Source organism: Cherax quadricarinatus, chromosome 5, assembly GCF_038502225.1.
Source record: "Cherax quadricarinatus isolate ZL_2023a chromosome 5, ASM3850222v1, whole genome shotgun sequence".
Lineage (NCBI taxonomy): Eukaryota > Metazoa > Arthropoda > Malacostraca > Decapoda > Parastacidae > Cherax > Cherax quadricarinatus.
Genome location: NC_091296.1, coordinates 10,973,162 through 11,000,711, shown reverse-complemented (window position 1 = coordinate 11,000,711; position 27,550 = coordinate 10,973,162). Strand labels below are relative to the sequence as shown.

The window sequence follows — 27,550 nt, the reverse complement described above, 5'->3', positions numbered from 1 at the left end:
TGATGTCAGCTAGGACTGTATACCTTGTACATGTACTTGTAAAAATAGATATTTATTATTATTATTATTATTATTATTATTATTATTATTATTATTATTATTATTAATTTTCTTAATAAATATAAAATAATTATACACTTTTTTATCAGTACTATAATGACGATAATGATGATAATAATAATAATAATAATATTATTATTATTATTATTATCAATATTCTTATTGTTATTATTATTATTATTGTTATTTCTATTATTATTATGTTGTTAATAATAATTATATGTAGGTGCCCCAGGCAGCATGATTCCTCGTTCTCAAGATTGTCTAATGAAGCTGGACGGAAACATTCTTTTAGATACATTTTTCCATAACAATCACCAACAAGACGCCTAACACTCAAGAATTCTTTGCATATAAAAGTGGTGATCATCGAATAAAATAGTTATTGCTTAAAAAACAACTAGTATTTTACATATAATAATAAAGTAATCGAGTTAAATAAGGATAATAGAATGTTAAAGCTAGTTTACAGGAACGTCTGGGTCGTCGCTCCTCACAGACGTCTTCTGCTGCTCCTGCTGGTTGGTCTTGTTCCTTTTCTTGCAGTAAGAGTTGTTTGTTATTCACCTCTGTGCCGGTGGAGGGCTCTTGATCCTAAGAACTGGAGCTGCCTTCCTTTTCCTTGGATGGAGTCTTGATTCCCTCCCCATTCCCTAAAGTGTTGTGACTCCATACAGGTTTAGCGCTCCTTCACTTAAGGAAATACGTTAATAATGTCTTAACGTGCATATAACCAGGTGTGTGTTGTGTCTGTAGCAGCAATAGCAGGCAAATTGGTTTAAGCACCTGTATCCTTGGTCTTGTTTATCAGTATGTCAAACTAAATTAGGTAGAAATAACATTATTTTCTGAAGTTGTCCTGGGTTTTGAAATATTGGATCAGCTATTTATATCATTAATAAATATCCAAATCAGACCCTCTTATGATTTAAGCATAATTTATTCCTTAAGATGGTATGGTCAACCAAATGATAAAAAAAAAAAATGCTAATACACACAAAGTAGCTGTCATAATTATGACCTTGCATAAACTAATCACACATAACAGGAGTACGAACCATAATATATTATTTAAAACGATAAAACTTTGCCCATGGATTGGTAGGAAACGCTTCTTCCTCACAAATTGAGTGTGTGCGGCTCAATCCCTGCCGGGTGGAAACATTGGATATGTTTCCTTATACCTGCTGTCCCTCTTTACCAAGCAAGCAAGTAGGTACCTGGGTGTTAGTCAACTGGTGTGGGTTGCATCCTGGGGAACAAGATTGAAGGACCCCAAGGAAATAACACAGACAATTTTTGATGACACACTGACTTTCTTGGGTTATCCTGGGTGGCTAACCCTCTGAGTTAAAAATCTGAACAAATCTTATCCTGTTCTTGTCTTACTCACCAAACCAACTATTTTGTAGGATTACCCATCCTATTGATGAACTCGCATCTCCTAGGCACTGATAAAGGTACATTATTCAGGATAAAAGAATCAGTACCCTCCCACACCTGCTGAGTGGCACTCGAGAGTTTAAGAGTAGAGGACCCGTCCATGCAACCAAGCTTACACTTGATAAAGTTCCACGTTCTCTCGGATTGAAGTCTTGTGAGCTATGAGGCCAATTATTAAAGCATGATGTAGCCAGTCTTTTATGTCTTTGGCAGTATGATAAGAGGCACCATCTTGCATGTAAAAGTTGCCCTGGCAGTTCCCGAAATTGTCAAGCTAGTAGTCTGCTATAAGCATACTTATGCACTTGCATATATGTGAAGGCACTGTATACATAGATATATATATACACACATTTTCAGTAATAGTTACCAACAATTATGTGAAACTCTGTCCTTAATTTATACTTTTCAGTATACAGCCTCTCCTCACTTGACAGAATTCCGTTCCTAAGACCACGTCGGTAAATGAATTCATTGCTAAGCAAGGAGCATACTATAATAGTAGTGGGTTTGCGTCAACCATCTTTGATGTTGTTTTAATGTTACCTTTGAACAATTGATAACATTTTTAGTATATTTTTAACCCCTTGACTGTCGCAACCCTAAATCCTGAGGTGTCTCCTGGTGTCACAAAATTTAAAAAAAAAAAAAAAAAAAAATCTTATGAAATGATAGAGAATCTTTTCCCGATTGTAATGACACCAAAAGAATGAAATTTGATGGAAAACTGGCGGAATTATGCTCTTGCGAAGTTAGCGACCTCGGCGATATTTACAAATTGGCAATTTTGCCCACTTTGAGCCCTATTTTCGGCTAATTCCATTGTTCCAGTCGACCAAACTCACAGCTATTTCTTTAGAACTCCATTTTTTTCTATCAATTGAGTACAAGAGACTGCCCATTTACCGATTTCAACTACCTAATGACGTGGTCAGAAATTTGCAATTTGGCCAGTTTCACGAAAATTAAAAAATATGACAATTTCAAAATAGGGTCCAGAATGAACAATGCAGACATTCCTGGCTCTAAAATAACATTTTCTTTGTTCATCAGTCACGTCTCCAGACCCCTCTGATATTACTCTTGCTTTCTATTTTGAATTTTTATTCAAAAAAAAATAAAAAATAAATTTACTGTTATGCAGACTACTGCAATATTGTAATAATTGTATAAATAATGTCAACCCATTCATGACTGCATATTAGAATGGTTACTTGGACATTTATTGAAAATGACATCATTTGTTTACTTTTGAACATCGGCAAAAATCAAACATTTCCCCTACTTTGAGCTCCATTTCAAGGTTCTTTTAATAGTAAAACCAATCAAATCACCTCCATTTCTATAATATGTTTTCCATTCTATCAAATGAGACCAAGAAAACGAGAATACAACCATAAATACTATACAAAAATAGACCACCAAGTCAGCATTTTAATTAAAAATCAGTCTGAGTTTTTTTTTTCTCATGCACTGTGTGCTGCAGGATTTTTTTTATATGGTGCACACTGACCACACAAACCCATTCTCTCACATGTGGGCCTACCAGATTTCTCCTGCTTGATTTGAAGCCTCTAGAATTTGAGTATATATACGTCAAAAACGGTGGTTCGTAAGACATATATATACGAGCAAAACAGTCAGAGGGTTAAATGTTTATGTAGCAGTGTACTGTATATTGTAATAAAAAGAATAGAGGATATTAACTCTAATATACATTATTTAGGTATGCATACTGGTTAGAGAGCCCATCGTAAGTCCGAGTCATCAGTAAACGAGTATGTCAGTAAGTGAGGGGAGGCTGTATACAACACGTATAGCATTTCTAGTGCAAATTGTTAATTTGGTACATACAAGGAAAATGAATACATATACATATTTAAATCACACAACACATTGAGGCATAGCTCATGTCTGGCTGAATGTAAATAAAGATAGGGGGCATTTTAAGGTTATGTAACCTAACCTAATAGTAACTAAATGTAACATAACCTTATCTATTTTTGTTAATATCCCAAATAAAAATTTGCTGATGTACATAGGTTGTATATACTGAAAATTGTGAAATAATAACTGCAGTCGACTGAGTAGCTGCCGGTAACTATAGCCACACATCCACATGCATGTGTGCCCCCTTTTAATCATTAATGCCCGATGATGTTGGTCTATTTTTCTATGAAAAATTATTTCTTTATACAGCCTCTCCTCACTTAATGGCAGAGATAGGGACCTAAGACCCCATCGGTAAACGAATTCGTCGCTAAACGAAAAGCATACTATATTGGTAGTGGATTTGTGTCAACCATCTTTGATATTTTTTTAATGACACTTTTACACCATTTATAACATTTCTGGTATATTTTTAAATGTTTATACAACAGTGTACTGTATATTGTAATAAACAGAATTGAGGAAATAAGCTCTAATATATATTATTTAGGTATAAATACTGGTCAGAGAGCCCGTCGTAAGTCTTAGGCGTCGGTAAACGAATACATTGCTAAGTGATGAGAGGCTGTACATTGTCAGGTACTACATACTACTTCTAGATAACACATTTAAAATTTATCATTTTTTTTTATTTCTTCAGTAAAATGAGTGAAATACTTGGAATTACACCTCTACCAGGAGTGGAGTACCCACTCACTGTGGCTTATTGTGGTAACTGCACTATGCCCATAGAGGTAAGTTATATATTTATACAGTGGAACCTTGACTTACAAGTTTAATCCTTTCTGTGACCTAGCTCATAAGTCAGTTTGCTCATATATCAAATCAATTTTCCTCATTTAAATTAACTGAAATGCCATTAATCTATTCCATCAGAATTCCTGCTCTCGGGAGGCAGGACAAAATACTTCAATGATGCTAATATCAACTCTACGGCTTACTTATCTACCGCAGTTCATCTAATGTGACATAATAAATAATATAAATAACATAGAAACATGATATATACTCTAGAATGAATAAAATGTGTCATGTGATGAGTGGTGGTGGCAGCCATTGCCGCTTCTGCACTGACCATATCTTCCTATTCTGAAAACAGTGTGTTTCTGAGGCTAACTGCACTATTTTCACAAGGTAAAAACTGAAACAATGTATTTATAAATAAGAAATATTGTATAAAAATATAATAGAGAATGTAAAGAAATAAATTGTTTTTTTAAAGTGTACGTACATATTTACCTGGGAGAAGAGATGGAGGGTGGAAGGATGGAAGATAGGCAGAGCCGTGTATGCTGTCAGTGGCCCTCAACCCACAACCCACACACCTCCACCTCGCTTGTGTTTATCTATGATTTCATGCTTTAATTCCATGGACATCATCATCTTTTTCTTCTCAGCACTGTCCTTTGCACTTACTTTCTTAGGACCCATGGTTAGAAAAAAGAAATATGGCAAAATAACCCCATACAAAATACAGTGGTCCCTCAATAATCGTCAGGCCTGAAAGTCGTCCATTTTGGAAATACTGTAGTCGCGTTATTTCGTCTAAACATTGGCTCACAAATGGTCCGTTAACTCTCTAATCGTCTTTTGTTCTGGACGCGTACTCATGGCTCTGAGCCACGTCGTCCTCCCTTCCCAGCCAGTGTGCCATTGTTTACCAGTGAGCGACGGTCCCCTCACATGTTCATACGAAATATTTCATAATATTCCATTCATTTTAGCGCTTGCAAGTGCTAAGTAAGCTACCATGACTCCCAAGAAAGCTCCTAGTGCCAACCCTTTGGTAAAGAAGGTGAGAAATACGATTGAATTTAAGAAAAACATCATTGAACAATATGAAAGTGGCGTACATGTGGGCGAACTGGCCAGGATGTGTAACAAATCCCGTACAACCATATCTTCCATCATAGCCAAGAAAAAGGAAATCAAGGAAGCTCTTGTTGCAAAGGGGGTAAATATGCTGACAAAAATGAGATCACCAGTACTCGAAGATGTTGAGAAGTTATTATTGGTGTGGATAAACGATTATTTGTGAAAAGGCTAGGCAGTTGCATGACGATTTGGTAAAGAAATTGCCTGCAACTAGTGGTGATGTGAGTGAATTTAAGGCCAGCAAAGGTTGGTTTAAGAGATTTAAGAAGCGTACTGGCATACACAGTGTGATAAGGCATGGTGAGGCTGCCAGTTTGGACCAAAAAGCAGCTGAAAAATATGTGCAGGAATTCAAGGAGTACATAGAGGCTGAAGGACTGAAACCTGAACAAGTGTTCAATTGTGACGAAACAGGCCTCTTTTGGAAGAAAATGCCAAAGAGGACCTACGTTACTCAGGAAGCAAAGGCACTGCCAGGACACAAGCCTATGAAAGACAGGCTGACACTCATGTTCTGTGCTAATGCTAGTGGGGATTTCCTCCAGTCTTCCATACACTAAGAAGAATCGCCAATAAAGGTAAGTGTTATGCTGTTAATGTTTCATTCACCATGTCCCATTGTATTGTTTATGTACTACATCTATATTTCATGTAAAAATTTTTTTGTTTTAATACTTCTGGGTATCAGGAACCTGGAGTTTACCTGGAGAGAGTTCCGGGCGTCAACGCCCCCGCGGCCCGGGGAAAATTTATTCGAAAATCGTCTATTTCAATAATAGTCCCACTTCCAGGAATGGATTAAGGACAATAATTGAGGGACCACTGTACAAGCAAAGCATGAGAGAAATGCTTCCACTGCTCAGCGGATGTTTTGGCATTTGCTGCGCCAACTAGTGGTGGTGTTCTGAAGCTCATTATTATTATTATTATTATTATTATTATTATTATTATTATTAATTTAGGGAACTGAATCTTGCTCATCATTATTATTATTATTATTATTATTATTATTATTATTATTATTATTAACTTAGGGAACTGGAACACAGATCCAATTCCTTAGATCAAGAGCCCCTTACCAGTGTCAAGGAACCTTGGCACTGGTGAGGGGCTCTTGATCTAGGGAATTGGATCTGTGTTCAAGTTTCCTAAATTAATAATAATAATAATAATAATAATAGAGTGGAACCCCGAGTTTCAGCCATAATTCGTTCCAGAAGGCTGTTCGAGTGCAGTTACCGTACGAATTTGTTCCCATAAGGAATAATGTAAATTAGATTAGTCTGTTTCAAACCCCCAAAAATACACTTACAATAATACACTTGCATAATTGTTTGAGTTGGGAGGCGACCGAAAGTCGGGGTACCACTGTAATAATAATAATATAATGAGCAAGCTTCAGTTACCTAAATTAATAATAATAATAATAATTATAATATATACAGTGGACCCCCGAGTTTCGTGATTAATCCGTTCCAGAGAACCCGCCGAAGGTCGAAATTCACGAAACTCGAAACAATTTTCCCCATAAGAAATAATGGAAATAAAATTAATCCGTTCCAGACACCCAAAAATATTAAAATAAAATATTTTTTTTTTCAAATTAAATAAAGATTTACATAATGAAAACAATCAGAAATCAAGTACATGCATTTAAAAAAATAATAATATTACACTTACCTTTACTGAAGACTTCTGCGTGGATGGAAGACGGGAGGAGGGGATAGGAGGAAGGTGTACACTATTGTTTGGAAGGAGAATCTCCTTCCATTAGGACTTAGGTAGCAAGTCCTTAACTGGGGTTACTTCCCTTCTTTTAATGCCACTGGGAACAACTTGAGAGTCACTGGACCCCTGTCGCACAAAATATCTGTCCAGAGAGGTGTTTTTTCTGGCATTTCTTTAAGATTTCTCTGAAGTGGGACACAACACTGTCATTGTACATGTTGTAGATATGGCTTGTTTCAGCTTGGTCAGGGTGATACTTTTCAACAAAACTTTGCAACTCATTCCACATTCCACACATGTCCTTAATCACTGAAGAAGGCACCTCATCCACTCCCTCTTCCTCCTCCTCTGAAGCAAGTTCCTAGGCTGTGGTCTGATGCTGTTCCAGTTGAAGCTCTTGCAGTTCGTCAGTGGTTAGCTCTTCCCTGTGGTCCTCCACCAACTCTTCCACATCCCCGTCACTCACTTTATTTACCAAAGGGCTTGCACTAGCTTTCCTTGGGTCCATGATGGCTTATTTAGCAGTTGCAAGCACAAAAAACAATGGATTATTATGAAATGTATTGTATGAACCCGCGGGGCGATGGTCACATGTTGGTAAACAATGGCACACTGAGCGTGAATGGCGTGGGAGACTGGCTTGGTGTGCGCAGTGACGAGCGGACGGGTACCGGACGGTCGCCGAAACATGAGACTTTTCATGAAACGAGGCCAAATTTTTCCAAAAAAACTCGCCGATGGTCGAATTTCACGAAAGTCGAGGCTGCCGAAACTCGGGGGTCCACTGTATTAGTAATTTTTTTTTTTCAACAAATCGGCTGTCTCCCACCAAGGCAGGGTGACCCAAAAAGAAAGAAAATCCCCAAAAAGAAAATACTTTCATCATCATTCAACACTTTTACCTCACTCACACATAATCACTGTTTTTGCAGAGGTGCTCAGAACACAACAGTTTAGAAGCATATATGTATAAAGATACACAACATATCCCTCCAAACTGCTAATATTAGTAATAATAATAATAATAATAAGATTAATAATAAAATCTACAGAACACCGCCACTAGCTGGCACAGCAAATGCCAAAACATCCGCTGCGCAGTGGAAGCATTTCTCACGTGCTTTGCTTGCATTATGTACAGTTATTTTGCCAAATTTCTTTTTTCTAAAAATGGGTTCTAAGAAAGTAAGTGCAAAGGACAGTGGTGAGAAGAAAAAGATGATGATGTCCATGGAATTAAAGCATGAAATCATAGATAAACACAAGCGAGGTGGAGGTGTGCGGGTTGTGGGTTGAGAGGGAAGCTCACTTGTAACTCGGATTTTGGATCATAACTCAGATAAAAAAAAATTGACCGAGCGATGGCTCGTATCCCGAAAAACTCGTATGTTGAGGCACTCGTAAGTCAAGGTTCCACTGTATATACATATGGGTATCTTTTTTTATTCATACATATTTCTTTATATCCAATTACGTATTTCATTAAAGTATTAACTAAAATTAATATGTTCATAAAATTTTGCATTATCTTTTTATATTAGCATTGCTGTTTAGAGTTTTGTTACTTATAATTATCATTACATTTGATAAGCTTATTTTTAGAGAACTTGATTATATTAAACTTGGAATAAAATAATCTGACTTGAACTATGTAATATTAAGTACAGTATTGTTAAGTTTAGGTTTTAGTCTGCCTGAAATATTTCACAATAAGCAGGGACTTTTAAAAATATTTGAAATGTCACCTAATATGGCAACAGTTATGTAAATTTCAGAAATAAGACTTGCTTCTTTATAATGGATAAGCTCTCTTTCCAGTATTGCGAGTACTATCCTGGCTATGAAAAGTGTAAACAGTGGCTGGAGAAGAACCTACCAGATATGTTTCAAAAACTTATAGATGGAGGTGAGTGCTTTGCTACTCTTTTGGTCCTTTGTGTCTGTCATAATAAATGCTAAACTTGGCTTTCATTTGCTTATTTTCTTTTTCTTCTGATACTGTTGGTTTATTGACATGTTTATTGTTGTTGCTCTTTAATTGTAGATCAGTTTACATTTCGTTTAATTTTTGTTAGGCATTCCTAAAGCAGTGATTCTCAATCAAGGGTAAATTTACTCTTTGGGGGTAAAAAATTACATGTCAAGGGGTAAATATTTCATGTACCTGATGTGCAAAACCTGAATAATTTATTTTTTTCTGACCACCTTGTTTTTCCATTCCTTTATGATGGTGATAAGCTTTTTGTACAGAAGGGGGTAAATGGAGAAATACATCAAGCCAAGGGGATTAATGATGGAGGAAAAGTTGAGAATCCCTGCCCTAAAGGGATACCTGAATCTGTTTTCTTCCTCTGGTTTTTTATTTATAACATGAGAACTTATTCAACTGACTTCAGGTTTTCAGCACTACTTTACTGTAACTAGGGTAAGATTTATGCAAATATTGGCATAAGCTGGTGCCCTCTGGTCAATTTTGTATAGAGCATGCCCTATTTTGGATTCCATGTGATAATCTGAGAATGTGTCTATTGATCATTTTCAAACTCTAAGTGCCAGTGTATCTTAATTACCGAGTAGGTAATTTTTTTTTTTTAACTAATCTTGGGCTGTGTAGGTGCCAATTTTATTGAGAATGCTTAATCTGATTGCCATCAGACATTCAGTGCAGAAAGCTTTGGATTGTGACTAGGCTGTGTTGATGCCAATTTTGCAAAACTTTACTTATCCCCATAGTTATCCTAGTCCGGTAACTTATAGGAGGTATGGAAATTCCAGTTTATTATATAAAAATTAGTTTTGTTATATAGAATTATAGAGAATTTGGAGTAGAATATAGCTGAGAACAGAAAACTGACAAATAGGTAATTATTTTTTGTGGTATATTTGTTTCACTTGTTTAGGGAACCCTTAGACATACCTAGATATCATTTTTGTTGTTTTATTGCAGAGCCAATCATATTCTCAGGTATGTTTATTCTTAAGGTTTTCATTTACATCTTGATGCCTTATCCAGTCTAAAAGTTTTCATTGCTGGTGAACCATAACTAGGAAAATGGTCATGGAACTATTGGAATAGGCATGTGTCCTTTTGTCAATTTTGTAAAGTCATTCCTGATTTTGGTTTCTATGTAATAACTTATAAAAGCCTCTTTTGAGTGGCTTAAAATTTTCAACACTGGTGTATCTGCTTACTAGATTGTTACAGAAGTGTGTTGGTGGTACTTTGCCAACTATATTTTTTAAAATGATAATGCTGATTCAGCATATGAAATGTATGATACCTCTTGGGTTTCAGCTGTTTAGGTGCAGATTTATCAGTTTGTTAACATAGTTAAAAAAAAACTTGGAATCCTTGAATTCTCTGCAGTAAGTGGAAGCATATAAGTGGACAACATTTAAGTAAATGTAAGGAAGTTTTCATTGTATTCATGGATTTAGATAGGGAGCAATGTGGCAGATCTTGAAAGTGCATGAAATAAGAGGTAGGTTCTTGAAAGCAGTTAGAGTTTATAGAACAGTGAGGCTCATTGGTGTATGTAGGAGAGAGAGAGGTTATTTTCCAGTAAAAGTATGCCCTAGACAGGGATACATGGTGTCACCAGAAGTGAATACTAGAGTGCTGGGGAGAGGTGTGGGATTAAAATATGCAGATTCTAATACAAAATAGGAGTTGTAACAGTTGATATTTTTTTTGCCAATGACACTGCTTTTGGGAGATTCTGAAGAGAAGTTGCAGAGGTTGATAGATGAATATGGGAGGGTATGTAAAAGAAGAAAATTAAAAGTGAACATAGGAAAGAGCAAGGTGATGAGGGTAACAAATGATTTAGGTAATGAAAGATTGGATATCAGATTGGAAGGAGGGAGTATGAAATGAATGTGTCCAGATATTTGGGAATGGGCTTGTTGGCAGATGAGTCTATGAAAGGATTGATGAGGGGAAAAAGGTGGGTGGTGCATTGAGGCATCTGTGGAAACAAAGCACATTATCCATGGAGGCATAAAGAGGTATGTATGAGAGTATAGTGATACCATCACTTACATGAGTATGAAGCATGGGTTGTGAATGTTGCAGCGAGGAGGAGGGTGGAGGCAGTGAAAATGTTGTGTCTGAGGGCAATGCATGGTGTAAATATTATGCAGAGAATTCATAGTTAGGAAATTAGGAGGTGGTGTGGGGTTACTAAAAGCATTATCCAGAGGACTGAGGAGGGGTTGTTGAGGTGGAGCAAAATAGGTTGGCTTGGAGGGTGGTATAATCTGTATTAGAAGGGTAGGGGTTCTCATAGGAAAGGATGGAGGAAGAGGGGTGAAGAAGGTTTTGTATGCAAGGGGATTAGACATTCAGCAGGCATGTGTGAGCGTGTTAGATAGGAGTGTGAGCAAGGTAACATCTTTTGTGAAGAGATTCAGCGAAACCGGTTAGCCAGATTTGAGTCCTGGAGGTGGGAAGGACTGTGCCTGCACTCTAAAGGAGGGGTAGGGATGTTTGCTGTTTGGAGGGACATCTGAATTGTATCTATGTCCCTCTGGCAAGACAGTGATAGCGTGAATGATGTGTTAGTGTTTCTTTAGAGAAACACAAGTGTGTTAACCCTTTCAGGGTCCGTCCCATAGATCTACGGCTTCACGTTGAGTATCCAAACCGTAGAACTACGCCAAAATTCTAGAGCCGTCAAATTTAGCGTGAAAGCGCTCATAGGCCTACATGTGAGAGAAAGGGTCTGCGTGGTGGGTGTGGGCCATAAACAAAAAATCTAGGCACCCGCATAGCATTATGGGAACGCCGGCTCAGTTACCCTTGTTCACCATGCCTCGTCGCAAGTCAGCTCTCACTCCACGGAAAATTGGGACTCTCCTCTTCCTATCTGATAGTTCTGACACTGATGAAAGTGGAAATGAAGACGAATTCTTTGGCTTTGATCAGTTAATGACCAAAAGGAATGACCAGGATATTGATAATAGTGCAGAAAACCCTGACGATCCTCAACCTTCTACCTCTGGTGTGGGCACTCCTCAGTCATGGTCAGTTGTATCTCAACGCAAGAGAAAACTATTATTTTCGCATGGCCAGGCCTCTGACTTCAGTAATGATGATGATAGTGACGTGGATTGTGATTTTATTGCTCTTGACGATCATTTGAGTAGTGATAGTGAGGAATCATATTCACCAGTGAAGCGTCGGTATGTACGCCGCCGCATGCGCTCGGGTAGTGTACCCTATGCTGTGCCCAGGGGACGGAGTACATCCCGGAGTACATCCTGTGGCCCTACACCAGATGTAGATAGTGATAGGATGATGTGGCTACACTTGGCATGGATAGACCACAGGCATCAGCAGATGGTGGTAGTGGTGATGGTGATGTTCCCAAGCCCCACCACTTTGATGACTCTCAAAGTGGAATTCTACCTACTTGTCCCCTTGGAATCACGGCCAATGAACTGGAATTCTTTGAATTATTCTTTGACCAGCCATTGATGGAAACTATTGTCAGGGAAAGTAATAAGTATTTTGAGTACACCATGGCAAATACCATCATATCACCAAAGTCAAGACTACACCGGTGGAAAGAGATGACTGTTGCAGAAATGTATTTGCTTTTTGCAATAATAATGCTTATGCCTCATGTCTATAAGCATAATATAAAAGCATACTGGTCCACAGATCGGCTAATTTCTACCCCGGTCTTCAGTGAAATCATCCCAGTGAACAGGTTTATCTTACTGTTATGTATGTTGTACTTCTATGACAAAACCAGGCCTGACAGAAGTGACAGGTTATACAAGATTAGCAATGTTTTTATGTATCTCAAACAAAAGTTCAGCATATACTTTTATCCATTCAAGAATCTTGTAATTGACGAGTCTTTGATTTTGTTTAAAGGTAGGCTGTCATTCAAGCAGTATATACCGAGCAAGAGGAAACGCTTTGGTATAAAACTGTTTGTACTCTGTGACTGTGACAGTGGCCTGGTGTTGGATATTGTTGTATACACGGGAAGTAAAACATTGAAAGATACCAAGATGTTATTGGGTATCTCAGGTGACATAGTGAGAAACATGATGGCACCTTATCTTGGTAAGGGGCATACATTATATACCGATAACTGGTACACAAGCCCATTACTCAGTGATTTCTTGCGAGTGAACAAGACAGATGTGTGTGGCACAGTGCGTTCTAATCGCAAACATATCCCCAGGCTCAACGCAGGTGCTCGTGGTGATGACGTGCAGGTGTTTACTGCCAATGACATCATGGCATTACGGTGGCATGACAAACGAGATGTCACATTGTTGACAACCATTCACCGTAATGAAATGCAAGACAGTGGCAAAGTTGATCGAGTGACTAATGAACGTATTCGAAAACCAGTGACAGTGATTGATTATACACAAAACATGCGCTTGGTTGACAAATGTGACATTCAGATTGGTTTTGTTGATTGTGTTCGTAAAAGTTACAAGTGGTACATGAAATTTTTCTTCAATCTCATGGACGTTTCAATGCTCAATGCATATAATATGTACCAAATAAAGACTGGCAACAGACCACTGTATGGTGAATTTTGTTTGTCTGTTGTCAGACAACTCATAATGAAGTACCAGGTAAGAACACCTGCTATACAACAAGGTCCTCGAATTCCTCAGGATATACCCAAGCGTTTGAGGAGGGAAGGTGATCATTTCATAATACAGCTTCCTTCAACTCAGAAGAAATTTGCTCAGAAGAGATGCATTGTCTGTGCACTAACAAAACGACGGCAACAAAGATGCAAAGACACTCGGTTTATGTGTGAGGAATGTAAGGTACCTCTGTGCATGGTGCCTTGTTTCAAGGAGTTCCACAAGCTCCAGCAGTTCTAAAACCATGTCCAGTGATTGTAAATATGTAAATATATGATAGAACATTAGATTTGTGCATGTTTATTGTAATAAACAACAGTGGTAAACAATAATATGATAATAACTTTAGTGCAGTTATTGTGTTCAATACAGTGAGTTTATATATATACATTATATACAGTATTGGTCTCTCAGCCCCCAAATGTTAGTAGGAAAAGAAAAAAATTGGAAAAGAAAAGAAAAAACTACAAAAACTGCTAAATAAAGTAATGCACGTATGTGGAATTCGTCGATGTTGCCGCCACCACGTCATTTTGGACAAACTTCTCGGCACTGCATCTCGGTAAGTACTGATCAGAATTTTTTTTTTTGTCTTACTACCTTCACAAAAATATGCTCTTTAATTCTGTAAGAAAAAATAATTTTTTTTTTTTTTTTTTTTTTCAAAATTTCTTGGACACTGGAGCACCACTTCAGCTTTTGGCCTTGGACCCTGAAGGGGTTAAAAAATAAAATTCACTTTGTGGCATAATTGTTGAAATTTACTACAGTACTATAATATCTCCATTCTAATGTACATTTTTGTTATGGTTTTCGTGTTTTGTTTTTAACCCTTTCAGTGTTGAGAGCATTGATTCTTAACTCTTTGAGGGTCGACAGGCCCTCTCCGAGACTTGTTCTCAGGGTCAGCCAAATTTAAAAAAAAAAAATAATTTTCTCTTATGAAAAGATAGAGAATCTTTTCCTGATCATAATGACACCAAAAGTTTGAAATTTGATGGAAAACTTACAGAATTATGCTCTTGTGAAGCTAGCGGTCTCAGCGATGTTTACGCATCGGCGATTTTGCCCACTTTGAGCCCCATTTTCGGCCAATTCCACTGTACTAGTCGACAAAAAACATGAATATTTCGCTAGAACTCCATTTTTTCTATCGAATGAGTGCAAGAAACCACCCATTTATCAATTTCAACTATCTAGTACAGTGGTCAGAATTTAGCAATTTTGCCAATTTCACACAAATTTCAAAAGATACCAATTTCCGAATAGGGTCCAGAATAAACAAGAAAGACATTCCTGGCACTAAAATGACATTTCCTCTGTTCATTAGTCACGTCTCAAGGCCCCTCTTATATTCTTTTGCTTTCCGCTTTGAATTTTTATTCTCACAAAAAATAGAAGATTTACTGTTTTGCAGACTACTGCATTAGTGTAAAAAATGGTATAAATAATATTGGCGCACTTGCAAAAGAATATTAGACTCACCAGTTGACGTGTATTGGAACCTTGGCATGATTTGTTTACTTTTGAACTTTGGTAAAAATCGAACATTTCTGCTACTTTGAGCTCAATTTCAAGGTACTTTTCATTGTCAAACCAGTCAAAATCATCTCAATTTCTGTAATATGTCTTCCATTCTATAAAATGAGACCAAGAAAACTAGAATACAACATTAAATACCATACAAAAATACAGTGCAAAGTCGCTGTTTTATTCCAAAAAAACAGTCAGTTTTTTTTTTCTCATTATGCACTGTGTGCTGCAGGATTTTTTTTATACTGTGCACACTGACCACATAGACCCATTCTTTCATATGTAGGCCTACCAGCTTTCTCCCACTAGATTTGAGGGCGCTAGAATTTAGGCATACTAGTACGTCAAAAACCCTGGGTCGTGAGCCGTACTAGTACAGCCGAAACCCTCAAAGGGTTAATTCTTGCTGTGTTGAAAAATATTCAAAAAAAAAAAAAAAAAAAAACAATTTCTCTCCAAAATCTTAAGATTATTTTTCTGATTGTTATAGACCCCAAAAAAAAAAAAAAATTGTGATCAGTACTTACTGAAATATAGTGGCATGAAGTTGACAGAAAGTGAACCACTTACGCATAATCAGCGATTGCTGGTCACTCGGTAATCTTATATTTACTTTTAATGTACTTTTTTCTTTTATTTTTTAATATTTTATTTTTTCAAGTAATTTTTATGGCCTGTGACACCAATATAAGGCATATTGTATATTTATTTATTTTTTTATTTGGACATGATACATAGTTGTTCGAGGAATTATAGTGGTTGGGTATACATGCCGAAAGCCCTTTGTATGTAGAGTACTATGGGCAGGCTTAAAATTAACTTAAGATTAACTAAGCAGTGATATGTTCAGTGGTAAAAATTACAGTCAACGAATTACAACATTAAGTACAAATGAGTATTTCAAATAAGAAGCATTATAGTTGTACAAATTTGTAGCATAACAATGTAGTATAACAAAATGATCAATATACTATATGAAGTCATGCAATTTATTAATCCGATCAGATCGAATAAAATCAATGATTTGTAGTGCAGAAACAGGTCATGTGGTCATTAGATGAGTTACTGTGCATTCAAGAGAATGGAGTATTCTATTAGGTAATGTAATTAAAAAACAGTTTGATAGGGTCACAGGTGATACATTTATGAGAAACATTTATTCAGTATTTATTTAGTTGTGGGTGAGTAAGTGGTTTTTAAGAAGAGTCGTTGTATTACAGCCTCTCCTCACTTAAAAACGAAGTTTCGTTCCTAAGACTACACCAGTAAACGAATTCGTTGCTAAGTGAGGAGCATACTATAATGGTAGTGGGTTTGTGTCAACCATCTTTGATATTGTTTTAATGTCACCTTTGCACCATTTATAACAGTTCTGGAATATTTTTAAATGTTTATACAGCAGTGTACTGTATATTGTAATAAAAAGAATTGAGGAAATCGGCTGCAATATACATTATTTAGGAGAGCCCGTCATAAGTCTGAGTCGTCGGTAAATGAGTACATCGCTAAGTGAGGAGAGAGTGTATACACAATAACTGCACAAACATTGTTATCATTCTATTGTGTACACAATATGTACACACAAACAAACCAATAATAAAAAATGTTGTTTATTACTATTTTTCTATAATATATATACACACATAGTCACTTGAAATGTTCCTAGAAGTGCTGCAGCTTGTGGAACTCTTTGAAATGTGGTGTCATGCGCAGTGGTCTTTTACACTCCTCGCACATATAACGAGTGTGTCTGCATTTTTGTGAGCGTCTTTTTCTATGTGCCCAGACAAAACACCTCTTCTGAGCAAATTTCTTCTTAGTAGGAGGCAGTTATATTAGGTAGTGATCACCAGGCCTCAGACGAGAGGGTAGTTGGTGATCAGTTTGTAGGCGGTTTTCTATTGTAGGTGTTGTTACTTGGTACTTGAATAATATTTGTCTGATGACAGACAAACAAAATTCACCATATGGTGGTTTGTTTCTGGTCCTCATCTTACACATATTATAAGCATTGAGCATGGAAATGTCCAGAAGATGGAAAGAGTTTCATGTACCACTTATAACTCTTGCAAACACAATCAACAAACCAGATTTACATACCACATTTGTCCATCACAGCTGCAGGTTTTAGGATAGGTTCATTGGTCTCTCCATTCTGCCTGCCACTGTCTGTCATTTCATTTTGGTGAACTGATGTTAACTGTGTGAAATCTCCTTTGTCATGCCACCGAAATGCCATGATGTCATTGGCAGGAAACGCCTGCACTTCACCTCTACGAGTGCCTGCATTGAACCTAGGCATGTGCTTACAATTTGCACGCACTGTACTGCACACATGTTCACTCACAAAAATCACTGAGTAAGGTGCATGTGTACCAGTTATCAGTACAGTAGACCATTGTTTAACATGATAGTTACGTTCCTGAAAATGCTGTGTTAGGCAAAACCGTTAGAGAAACTGAAGAACTTGTGGGAAAAATAGGGTTACATTCCTGGGAGCCCCCAAAAAGCCAAACAACTTTTTTTAGACCAACAGATCTTACAAAAATAAAAGTGAATATGTAATTGTAGTTCATTGTTGTGATATATTATATTGTTTTTACTGCATAAAATTACAACTGCAACAGAAATAATAGTATTTCTTACCTTAAATTGTGTGAGCTAGTGTTTGTGGATGATTGTGGAGAGTGGAGAGTTATGCTGTGGACCTACTGGGCTGAGGTAGATGGTAGAAGTTCTGGTACTGAAGTCAATGGTTGTACTGGAGTGTGCATAAATAATGTAAGGAATTTATGTTCTATTTTACCCTACAGTACATTGTACAATTCTCACATAAAAGACAGAAGCTTACGACAACGTTTCGGTCCGACTTGGACCATTGACAAAGTCACACTAACAGAGAAGGAGCAGGACGGCTATATATAGGCAGGAAGAGGTGGAGGTAGTAGTAGTGGTAGTAGTAGTAGTAGTAGTAGTACAAGAATTGTATATAATACCGACAGGATGAAATGACACACGCACAACACCCGGGCATCCCCACCGTAGACGTTTCGCCATCCAGCCAGCCACTACGGTGGGGATGCCCGGGTGTTGTGCGTGTGTCATTTCATCCTGTCGGTATTATATACAATTCTTGTACTACTACTACTACTACTACCACTACTACTACCTCCACCTCTTCCTGCCTATATATAGCCGTCCTGCTCCTTCTCTGTTAGTGTGACTTTGTCAATGGTCCAAGTCGGACCGAAACGTCGTCGTAAGCTTCTGTCTTTTATGTGCGGGTTATTTGAGTATCGTTCCAGTCACGGTATTGTGCCTTTTTGTTATTCATTGTACAATTGATGGTAAGGCATCAGCTGCTCTAGACACCATTTCAGGGTCCTCTTCAGTGAAAAAGTCTAACTTTAAGTCATTCAGTAAGTCAGTTAAGTCATTCAGTCAAGTCAGTAAGTCAGTCAGTCATCACACAAACTCATATTTACCTCATTCTTTTTGTGTACAAAGTGATGCTTCATTCTAGCTACAGGTTATCTCGTCTAATATCTCTCTCCTCTTCATTAATTCTAAGACTTAAACGCTTAAACTTTTTCTTGCAACTTTCAGCAACACTTGTATGCCTACTGGGTGCCATGATTGGCAGATTTAACTCTTTGAGGGTCTGTGCAGTAGATCTACGGCTTTACGTTGAGGGTCCAAACCTTAGATCTACATCATGAGCTCAGCTCACTCTGATAAGCTGTGAGTGGTAAATTTTGGCCTAGATATGAGAGAATACATCTGTGTGGTATGTGTGTGCACCACATAAAACAAATCCTGCAGCACATAGTGCATAATGAGATAAAAAAAACAGACCATAATTTTCGATTAAAACAGCGAATTTGCAGTGTTTTTTCGTATGTTTTTTATGGTTGTATTTGCGATTTCTTGGTCTCAATTGATAGAATGGAAGATATATTACAGAAATAGAGATGATTTTGATTGGTTTTAATAATGGAAATGGCTTGAAACTGAGCTCAAAGTAGCGGAAATGTTAAATTTCTGCTGATGTTCAAGAGTAAACAAATGACCTCACACGTCTAATACACGCCTGCTGGTGGGTCTAATATACATTCACAAATGTGGTGATATTATTTATAAAATTACTACAATATTGCATAACAGTAAATCTTCTATTTTGTTTGGTTTGAATAAAAATTCATTATGTGAATAAAAAATCAAAATGGAATTCATTAGTAGTCTGAAAAAGTAACTAATGAACAGAGGAAATGTTAGTTTAGTGCCAGGAATGCCTGCATTGTTTATTCTGGGCCCTATTTTGAAATTGGAGTACAGTGGCCCGTCGAGTTTCGTGATTAATCCGTTCCAGAGAGCCTGCTGAAAGTCGAAATTCACAAAACTCGAAACCATTTTTCCCATAAGAAATAATGGAAATAAAATTAATCCGTTCCAGACACCCAAAAATATTAAAATAAAATATTTTTTTTTCAAATTAAATAAAGATTTACTTACTGAAAACAATCAAAAATCAAGTACACGCATTTAAAAAATAATAATAACATTACACTTACCTTTACTGAAGACTTCTGGGTGGATGGAAGACGGGAGGAGGGGAGAGGAGGAAAGTGTACACTACTGTTTTTAGAAAGAGAATCTCCTTCCATTAGGACTTCAGGTACTGGGGTTACTTTCCTTCTTTGTTTTTTAAAGACACTGGCACTGGGAACAACTTGAGAGCCACTGGACCCCTGTCGCACAAAATATCTGTCCAGAGAGCTGTTTCTGGCGTTTCTTTAAGATTTGTCTGAAGTGGGACACAACACTGTCATTGTACATGTTGCCAATACGGCTTGCAACAGCTTTGTTAGGGTGAAGTTCATCGATAAATGTTTGCACTTTAGTCCACTTTGCACAAATGTCCTTAATCTTTGAAGAAGGCACCTTCCTCCATCTCTCTTCCTCCTCCTCCTCTGCAGCAGTTTCCTGAGCTGTGATCTCTTGCTGTTGCAGATGAAGCTCTTGCAGCTCTTCAGTGGTTAGCTCTTCCCTGTGGTCCTCCACCAACTCTTCCACATCCTCACCACTCGCCTCCAACCCCAGGGACATCCCCAATGCCACAATAGATTCCTCACTTTCTTTACCAAAGGGCTTGCACTAGCTTTCCTTGGGCCCATGGTGACTTACTTACCAGTTGCAATCACAAAAAACAATGGATTATTACGTATGAACCCGCGGGGTGATGGTCACGTGTTGGTAAACAATGGCACTCTGAGCGTGAATGGCATGAGGGACTGGCTTGGTGTGCACGGTGACAGGCGGATGGGTACTGGACGGTCGCCGAATCACGAGTCTAATCACAAAACTCGAGGCCAAACTTGATGAAAGTTGAATTTCATGAAAGTCGATGCTACCGAAACTCGAGGGTCCACTGTATTTTGAACTCTGCATTAAATTGGCCAAATTACCAATTTCCAATCACTTTATTTTGTAGTTGAAACAGTTGACTTGGTGAATTCTTGTGCTCCGTCGATATAATGGAAGTAATACTAGTGAAATAGCTAAGAATTTGGTCGACTGGAATAATGTAATTGGCCTAAAATGGGAGTAAAAGTCAGCAAAATTGCCAATGCGTAAATGTCGCTGACACATCAAAATTCGCGAGAGCATAATTTCGTCAATTTTCCATCAAATTTCATACTTTTTGTTTTATTACCTTCAGAAAAAGATTCTCTACCATTTCATAAGAAAAAATAACAAAAATATTTTTGGAAAATTCTTGGATACTGGTGCACAATTTGAAATTTGGCCTCTGGACCCTGAAAGAGTTAAAATATGGCAATTAATGCGTATCTGAACAAACACAATGAGCTACTGGCATAGGTTCGTCCAACACACATGAACTGAACTGAAGGCTGGGAGGGTGGTGGGGGTAGCTGATGCTGGTGGGGGATGGTGGTAGGTCTCCCTCGTTGACTTAGTGGTGTAACTCACAGTCCATCCCGCCCTACGGGTGACCACGCACTCAAATTTTTTTCACCTCCCACAACCATGTTAAATTAATTTTACGAAGTGTTAAACAAAAATATGCTGCAATTCTTCAGTTGTGCTATAACCAAAACGTGCCAGACAAAACCGTGTTAAATGACAGTCTACTGTTTATAATGTATGCCCCTTACCAAGATATGGTTCCATCATTGTTATAACCACATCACCAGAGATACCCAATAACTTCCTGGTATCTTGCACTGTATTATTTCCAGTGTACACAATTACAGTGGACCTCCGGTTTTCGTGTAGTCCACATATTGTACAATTCGGTTTTAGAACACTTTTTTGGGCAAAATTTTGGTCTGTTTTTTTGTACCTTAATCCGGAAATCATACATATCATACATGTCTGCCTGCCCGGGAATGCCGTAAGTCTGGCTTTCTCACTGGTTGAGTGAGCATTCATCCAAAACATTTCACAATTTTTGTACTTGTTTATTGATTGCGACTGTGAAATAAGCCACCATGGGCCCAAAGAAAGTACCTAGTCCAGCCCTATGGTAAAGAAGGTGAGAAACACGATAGAATTCAAGAAAGAGATTGTAGAAAAATATGAAAGTGGTGTATGTTTAGCCGAGCTTGCCAGGATGTATGGAAAGTCGAAATCAACAATCTGTTCCATCCTGGCTAGGAAAGTAGAAATCAAGGAAGCTAAAGTTGCGAAAGGGGTAAATGTGCTAATGAAACAGAGATCACAAACAATCAAAGGTGCCTTCTTCAGTGATTAAGGACATGTGTGCAAAGTGGAATGAGTCGCACACTTTTGTTAAAAAATATTGCCCTGACATAGCTGATACAAGCCGTATCTGCAAAGTGTTCAGTGACGATACTTCGTCCCATTTTAGGCAAATCTTAGAGACACCAGAAATAGAGCACTCTGGACAGATTTTTAGTACGACAGGGGTGCAGTGCCAGTAAAAACAAAGAAGGGAAATAACCATAACCCCAGAGTGGGCTTTGATACATGAAGTCCTTATGGAGGGGGATACCCCTTCCAAACAATAACCATAACTCCCTCTCCCCTCCTCGCCTTCTTCAGTACTCCAACAAGAGTCTTCAATGAAGGTATGTAATGTTCATTTATCATTAAAATTAGTCATTTATATTTACTTCTCATTGTTTTCTATATGTAAAACTGTATTCTTTAAGAAAACATATTTTTTGTTAATATTTTTGGGTGTCTGGAACGGATTAATTGTATTTACATTATTTCTTTTGGGAAATATTAATTCAGTTTTCGTACATTTTGGGTGTAGACCGACCTTCTGGAATGGATTAGGTACGAAAACCGGAGGTCCACTGCATATCCAATGCAAGACCACTGTAGCAGTCACAGAGTATGTACATACAAACAACTTTATATTAAAGCATTTCCTCTTGCTTGGTATATGCTGCTTGAATGACAGTCCACCTTTGAACAAAATCAAAGAGTCATCAATAACAATCTTCCTGAAGGCTTAAAAATACATTGAGAATTTCTGTTTCAGATACACAAATACATTTCTAATCTTATATAACCTGTTGTTTCTGTCAGGCCTTGTCTTGTCTCAGAAGTGTAGCATATTTAATAGAAGAAATTGATTCGCTGGTATTATATCACTGAAAGCTGGGGTTGAAATCAGGCGGTCTGTTGACCAATATGATTTGATACTGTGCTTATATGCATGTGGCATAAGTATTATTGTGGCAAAGAAAAGATACATCTCAGCCACAGCTGTGTCCTTTGACTGGTGTAGGTGTGATCTTGGTGAAAGAATTGTTTGCCATGGTGTACTCGAAGTATGTGTTACTCTCCCTAACAATAATTTCCATCAGGGGTTCATCAAAGAATAATTCAAAACATTCCAGTTCAGTGGCATTGTTCCCAAATGTACAAGATGGCTGTATTCCACTTTGAGTTTCATCAAGGTGATGGAGATTTGGAACAAAATTGGCACCCTGCTGCCAATCCCAGATGCGGTCTGCTGGTGGGTACTGGATATTGACAGGTGGTTGTGCAGGTTGGTGTGGTGGGTGAGGGTGGCCTTTGTTGTAGCTGTGCTGAGTCAGCGGATTGGCTACCAGCATGGGCCGCTGCTGGTGCCTCATGGCACATGGCACCACTATGATCTGATGATGCATGCACATTATCCATCCCAGTTGTAACAATATCATCATTTTCACAATCTGTTCCTGGTGTAGGACCACAGGGTGTACTCAGAGATGTACTCCTGGTAGTATGCCATATGCTATTCCCCTTGGAATAGCATATGGCATACTACCATAACGCATGTAGGGTCGTACATACTGATGCTTCGCTGGAGAATATTCCACTCCACTCTTGCTATTGGAACTGTATTCAAGAGCTTGGATATCATAATCACTATCACTATCATCACAACTCACATCTGAGTCCCGGACACGGGAAAATATGAGTTTCCACTTTCGTTCTGGTGCAACTGAACATGAACAAGACGGCCCAGCACCAGAGGTGGAAGGTTGAGGTTCATCTGGGTTTTCATCACAATTATCGGTATCCTGGTCATTACTTTCGGTCACAAACTCCTGAAAATCATTAAATTAATCTTCACTGACATTTCCATCTGTGTTTGAACTATCACTTGGGAACAAGAGTGTCCCAGTTCGCCAGGAAGTGAGGAGTTTCTTACTGCAAGGCATGGTAAACAAGGTGTACTGAAATGGCATTCCCACAATACAATGCGGGTGCCTCAATTTTTTTCATACTGCACACATTGATGATGCAGACTCATTCTCTTACATGTAGGCCTACCAGCTTTCTCCCACTAATTTGAAGGCGCTAGAATTTTGGCGTAGTATTATGGGACCAACATTGGCTCTCAAGCTGTAATACTATGGGACCGACACTGATTGTATTAATGATTGTACAGTATATCATCATCACTGTAAATTTTTTTATTTCTGCAGCTAAGATTTGTACCAAATCAGGACCCCAATGGAAATAAGTCACTGTGTCTGACTTTTTTGGATTATCCTAGGTTCTCTACATATATGCTGCTATGTATGATAATTCTATGTAACTGTATTTGTGTATACCTGAATAAACTTACTAACTGTAGGTATGTTAGAACAAAGTTGCTTTTAACTCTGTATTAAATGCAAGATATCCCATTTATAATAAGTATTTCTTCAGGTGATGTACAAGATAATATAGTTCTACACTTGTGTATTGGCAGCCAGTGTAGGCGGAGAAGAAGGTGGGGATGAAGAGAAGAAGAGACAAAAGCGGGGTGGAAAGGGCATGGTGAAGGCAAAAAAGAAGGCTGAGGAAGGTCCCCGTAAGGTTGTGGTGTTTGTAGCGCCACGTGGCAAGAAAAGGAACACGGTCATCACTGGCCTAAAGACATTTAGTGAGTGACTACTTTGTACTCTTATTATTACATTCATGAGGTTAGGTCAGGTAAGCTTTTGGTCATCTGACCAAGGCTTTTTGCTGGCTTACCAGTCCACCCTTTTAAAAATTATGGTCATAGTTATAACCATTTTTTTTTTCATTTCATGAGGATGTGCTACACCCATTGTCGGCAATAGTAGTGCCTGGGGGAATTGGGTGCATCCAGGTTCAGTCCAAGGAAGGGGAGCACAGGTCCAGTTCCTTAGATCAAGAGCCCCTCGCTGGCACCAAGGAACCTCCCTTGGGGGATTTTGTACTCAAATATTTAACTTAATTACTATATATGTATTAGGGTATACCTCATGGCTTTGTAATGTTTATTATATTGGACTCCATAGCATTCTGTTCTGCTTTTCTGTCGAGGAAACTTTAGTCTTGCCTCACTGGATTAGGTTAATTGTTGAATTTTTAAATTTCACATGTAACAGCAAAGTATTTATTAACCCTTTCACTGTCTTATCCATAGATATACTTTAATGATGCCAGGGTTACTTGTGTGGATTTATATTTTGATCTCAGCTTCCTCGGATACGGTGTAAGTGTTAAATTTTGGCCTAGACATGAGAGAATGGGTTTGTGCTGTGAGTGTGCACTAAAGGTACATTAAAGGTGCTTTAGAGCAAGGGTTTCCAAATGCAGGGTTGTGACCCTAAAACAATCCTGCTAGTATCTCTTAGCAAATTTCCATCTTCAATAGGGAATGAAAATTTTTTATCACATTTATTGCTGTACTGCACTTGTATTTTTTAACTGTAGTGTAGGTGTGCCTCTGGCAAGATGGTGATGGAGTAAACGATGATGAAAGTGTTTCTTCTTTTTTTGGGTCACCCTACCTCGGTGAGAGACAGCCGATGTGTTAATAAAAAAAAATAGTTATGAGTGGAAAAAACAGATAAAGTATCTTCATCCTCTTCAGAAATGGGCAGGACTTGACTTGTGGCAAGCAGTCCCAAAAATTACCTTGTTGATTGAATCCTCTTGTTTTTACCATTATTTAATTAGAAGGATTTGTAATTTGTAAATTTTTTTTTTTCAGATATTGATCTTAAGGTTGCAGCAAAGTTCTTTGGGACAAAGTTTGCCTGTGGTTCATCAGTGACTGGTGATGATGAAATTGTTGTTCAGGGTGACATTAAGGATGATTTGTTGGACCTCATACCTGAGAAATGGCCAGAAGTAAGATGCACTGTTTCATTGTTAAATACTGTGCCATATTATGGAAGTGTACTATACAAGTATACACAAATATACTCCTGTGATTGGTAACTGTGGTACCAAGTTTGTTGAGAACCTTGTGTGATTATCTGTTTGCAATTACGTACTTGATACATGTTTGTAGCTTCAGGAGTGGCGCTTTGCTTGTAATATTCCATCACTAATATTTTCATCATATATATTAAATTTCCAATGGTTGTATCATATACTACCTCATGTGTCTTCACCAGTTTAACCATTTTACTTTTATTTGTACATATCAGCCTTAGTGTGTACATGTTTCTTTCATAAGCTCTATAAAATGAGTTAATATATTCATTATTAGTGCAACTCTGTGTTCAGACTTTTATAATACACAGGTCTGACACATTTTGAATTTGCTGCTTTTCCTGCAATATTTTTCATTAATATAATTTATCTGCAGATTGAAGAAGACAGCATAGAAGATGGCGGCGAACACAAGCGTTAAACTGACGTGAACATGTCTGTTAACCTATCATAATGATGTAAAAGTTTAAATAAAATTGTAAAAATTAATCTTTGTTTTATTTTGTTAATTACAGGTTTAGTGCTTCGTTATGATTATAATAATTTATTTTGTTAATATTTAAAGTAAAGATTATAAAACTTAGTCAGATGCTTATTCTTGCTGCTTTAAATATTCCATGAATAACTAACTTGTTTATTATTACAGATATGAATAGTAGAGTTTGCTTTCACTTAGTGCCCATTTTTAATAGTTGTAAAAGCTAAGTCACAAGTTTAAAACTTTTGGGGAATATAAAAGGGGTCACCATTCATAGGGCTGAGGAGGGGTTGTCGAGTCCATTTGGGCATGTAGAGGATTGACTGTAATGAGATAGTTAATTTTTATTATATGAGTTATGTGAACCCAAAAGGGTAATGCAGTAATGCAGGAAGAGATGTGCCAAGGGTAGGAGGGGGGAGTGTTAGTGGAAATAGAGGAGAGTGCAAGAGTAAAAGTTGGTGCAATAAGCTAGTTTAAAAAAAAAAATGCATCAAAGATGGGGCTTTCAGTGAGGTTGTTCACTGGTAGAGACAGTAGAAATGAATTTTGTGAGCCTGCTGATAAACTGAATTTATCAAGACCTACATAGTGGACTGTGACAAAAAAGATGTATAAATCGAGTGGAAGGTAGGAGAAAGGGGTAAACAAGGCTTTGAGTTTTAGGGGCTTAAGCATCCAGCAGGCTTGTGTGAATGTGTAAGACAGGAATGAATGGAGGTGAGTGGTTTTTAATAACTGTGCTGTTGGAGTATGAGCAAGGTAACTTATAGAGCAACTGGTTAGCTGGACCCGAGTCCTGAAGGATAGGTGAGGAAGTTGGAGTTGCAGTATAATCCAAATTGTGATTTCAGCACACTTGGCAAGACAACTGAATGAATGATGATAAGTGTGTTTTGGAGTCACCTTGGCAGTAGATAGCCATAAAAAAAAAAAAAACAGGGAGGGCAGTTAAGGGTTAAACACCGGAGTGACTTGAGAGTCCTAGCCACTGATGTTCCTCTATGACCTCTGCAATCTTCATATCTTGCTATATGACCCTTGTGGGTTTAGTATTTAGTTCTGATTAATTTTATTATAATATGAAGAATAAAGATTTTATTTCTTTGTAGAGGTTACAATGTGTAATTCCTCTTC

General features: G+C 37.7%; 1 protein-coding gene across 3 annotated transcripts; it reads left to right on the top strand.

The window, feature by feature from the left end:
* Positions 1-435: 435 nt before the first annotated feature.
* DENR (density-regulated protein) lies at positions 436-26,424 on the top strand. Of its 3 annotated transcripts, none has more exons than XM_053771146.2 (6): positions 436-581; positions 4,094-4,187; positions 8,875-8,962; positions 24,455-24,628; positions 25,709-25,848; positions 26,312-26,424. In XM_053771146.2, exons 2-6 carry the CDS (start codon positions 4,098-4,100, stop codon positions 26,354-26,356), a joined length of 537 nt encoding a protein of 178 aa, XP_053627121.1. In that variant the 5' UTR covers positions 436-581; positions 4,094-4,097; the 3' UTR covers positions 26,357-26,424. The 3 variants fall into 3 exon arrangements, with proteins under 3 accessions (XP_053627121.1, XP_053627122.1, XP_053627123.1); XM_053771147.2 differs by having other exon boundaries at positions 551-605; XM_053771148.2 differs by lacking the exon at positions 436-581 and adding an exon at positions 638-797.
* The last annotated feature ends 1,126 nt before the right edge of the window (positions 26,425-27,550 follow it).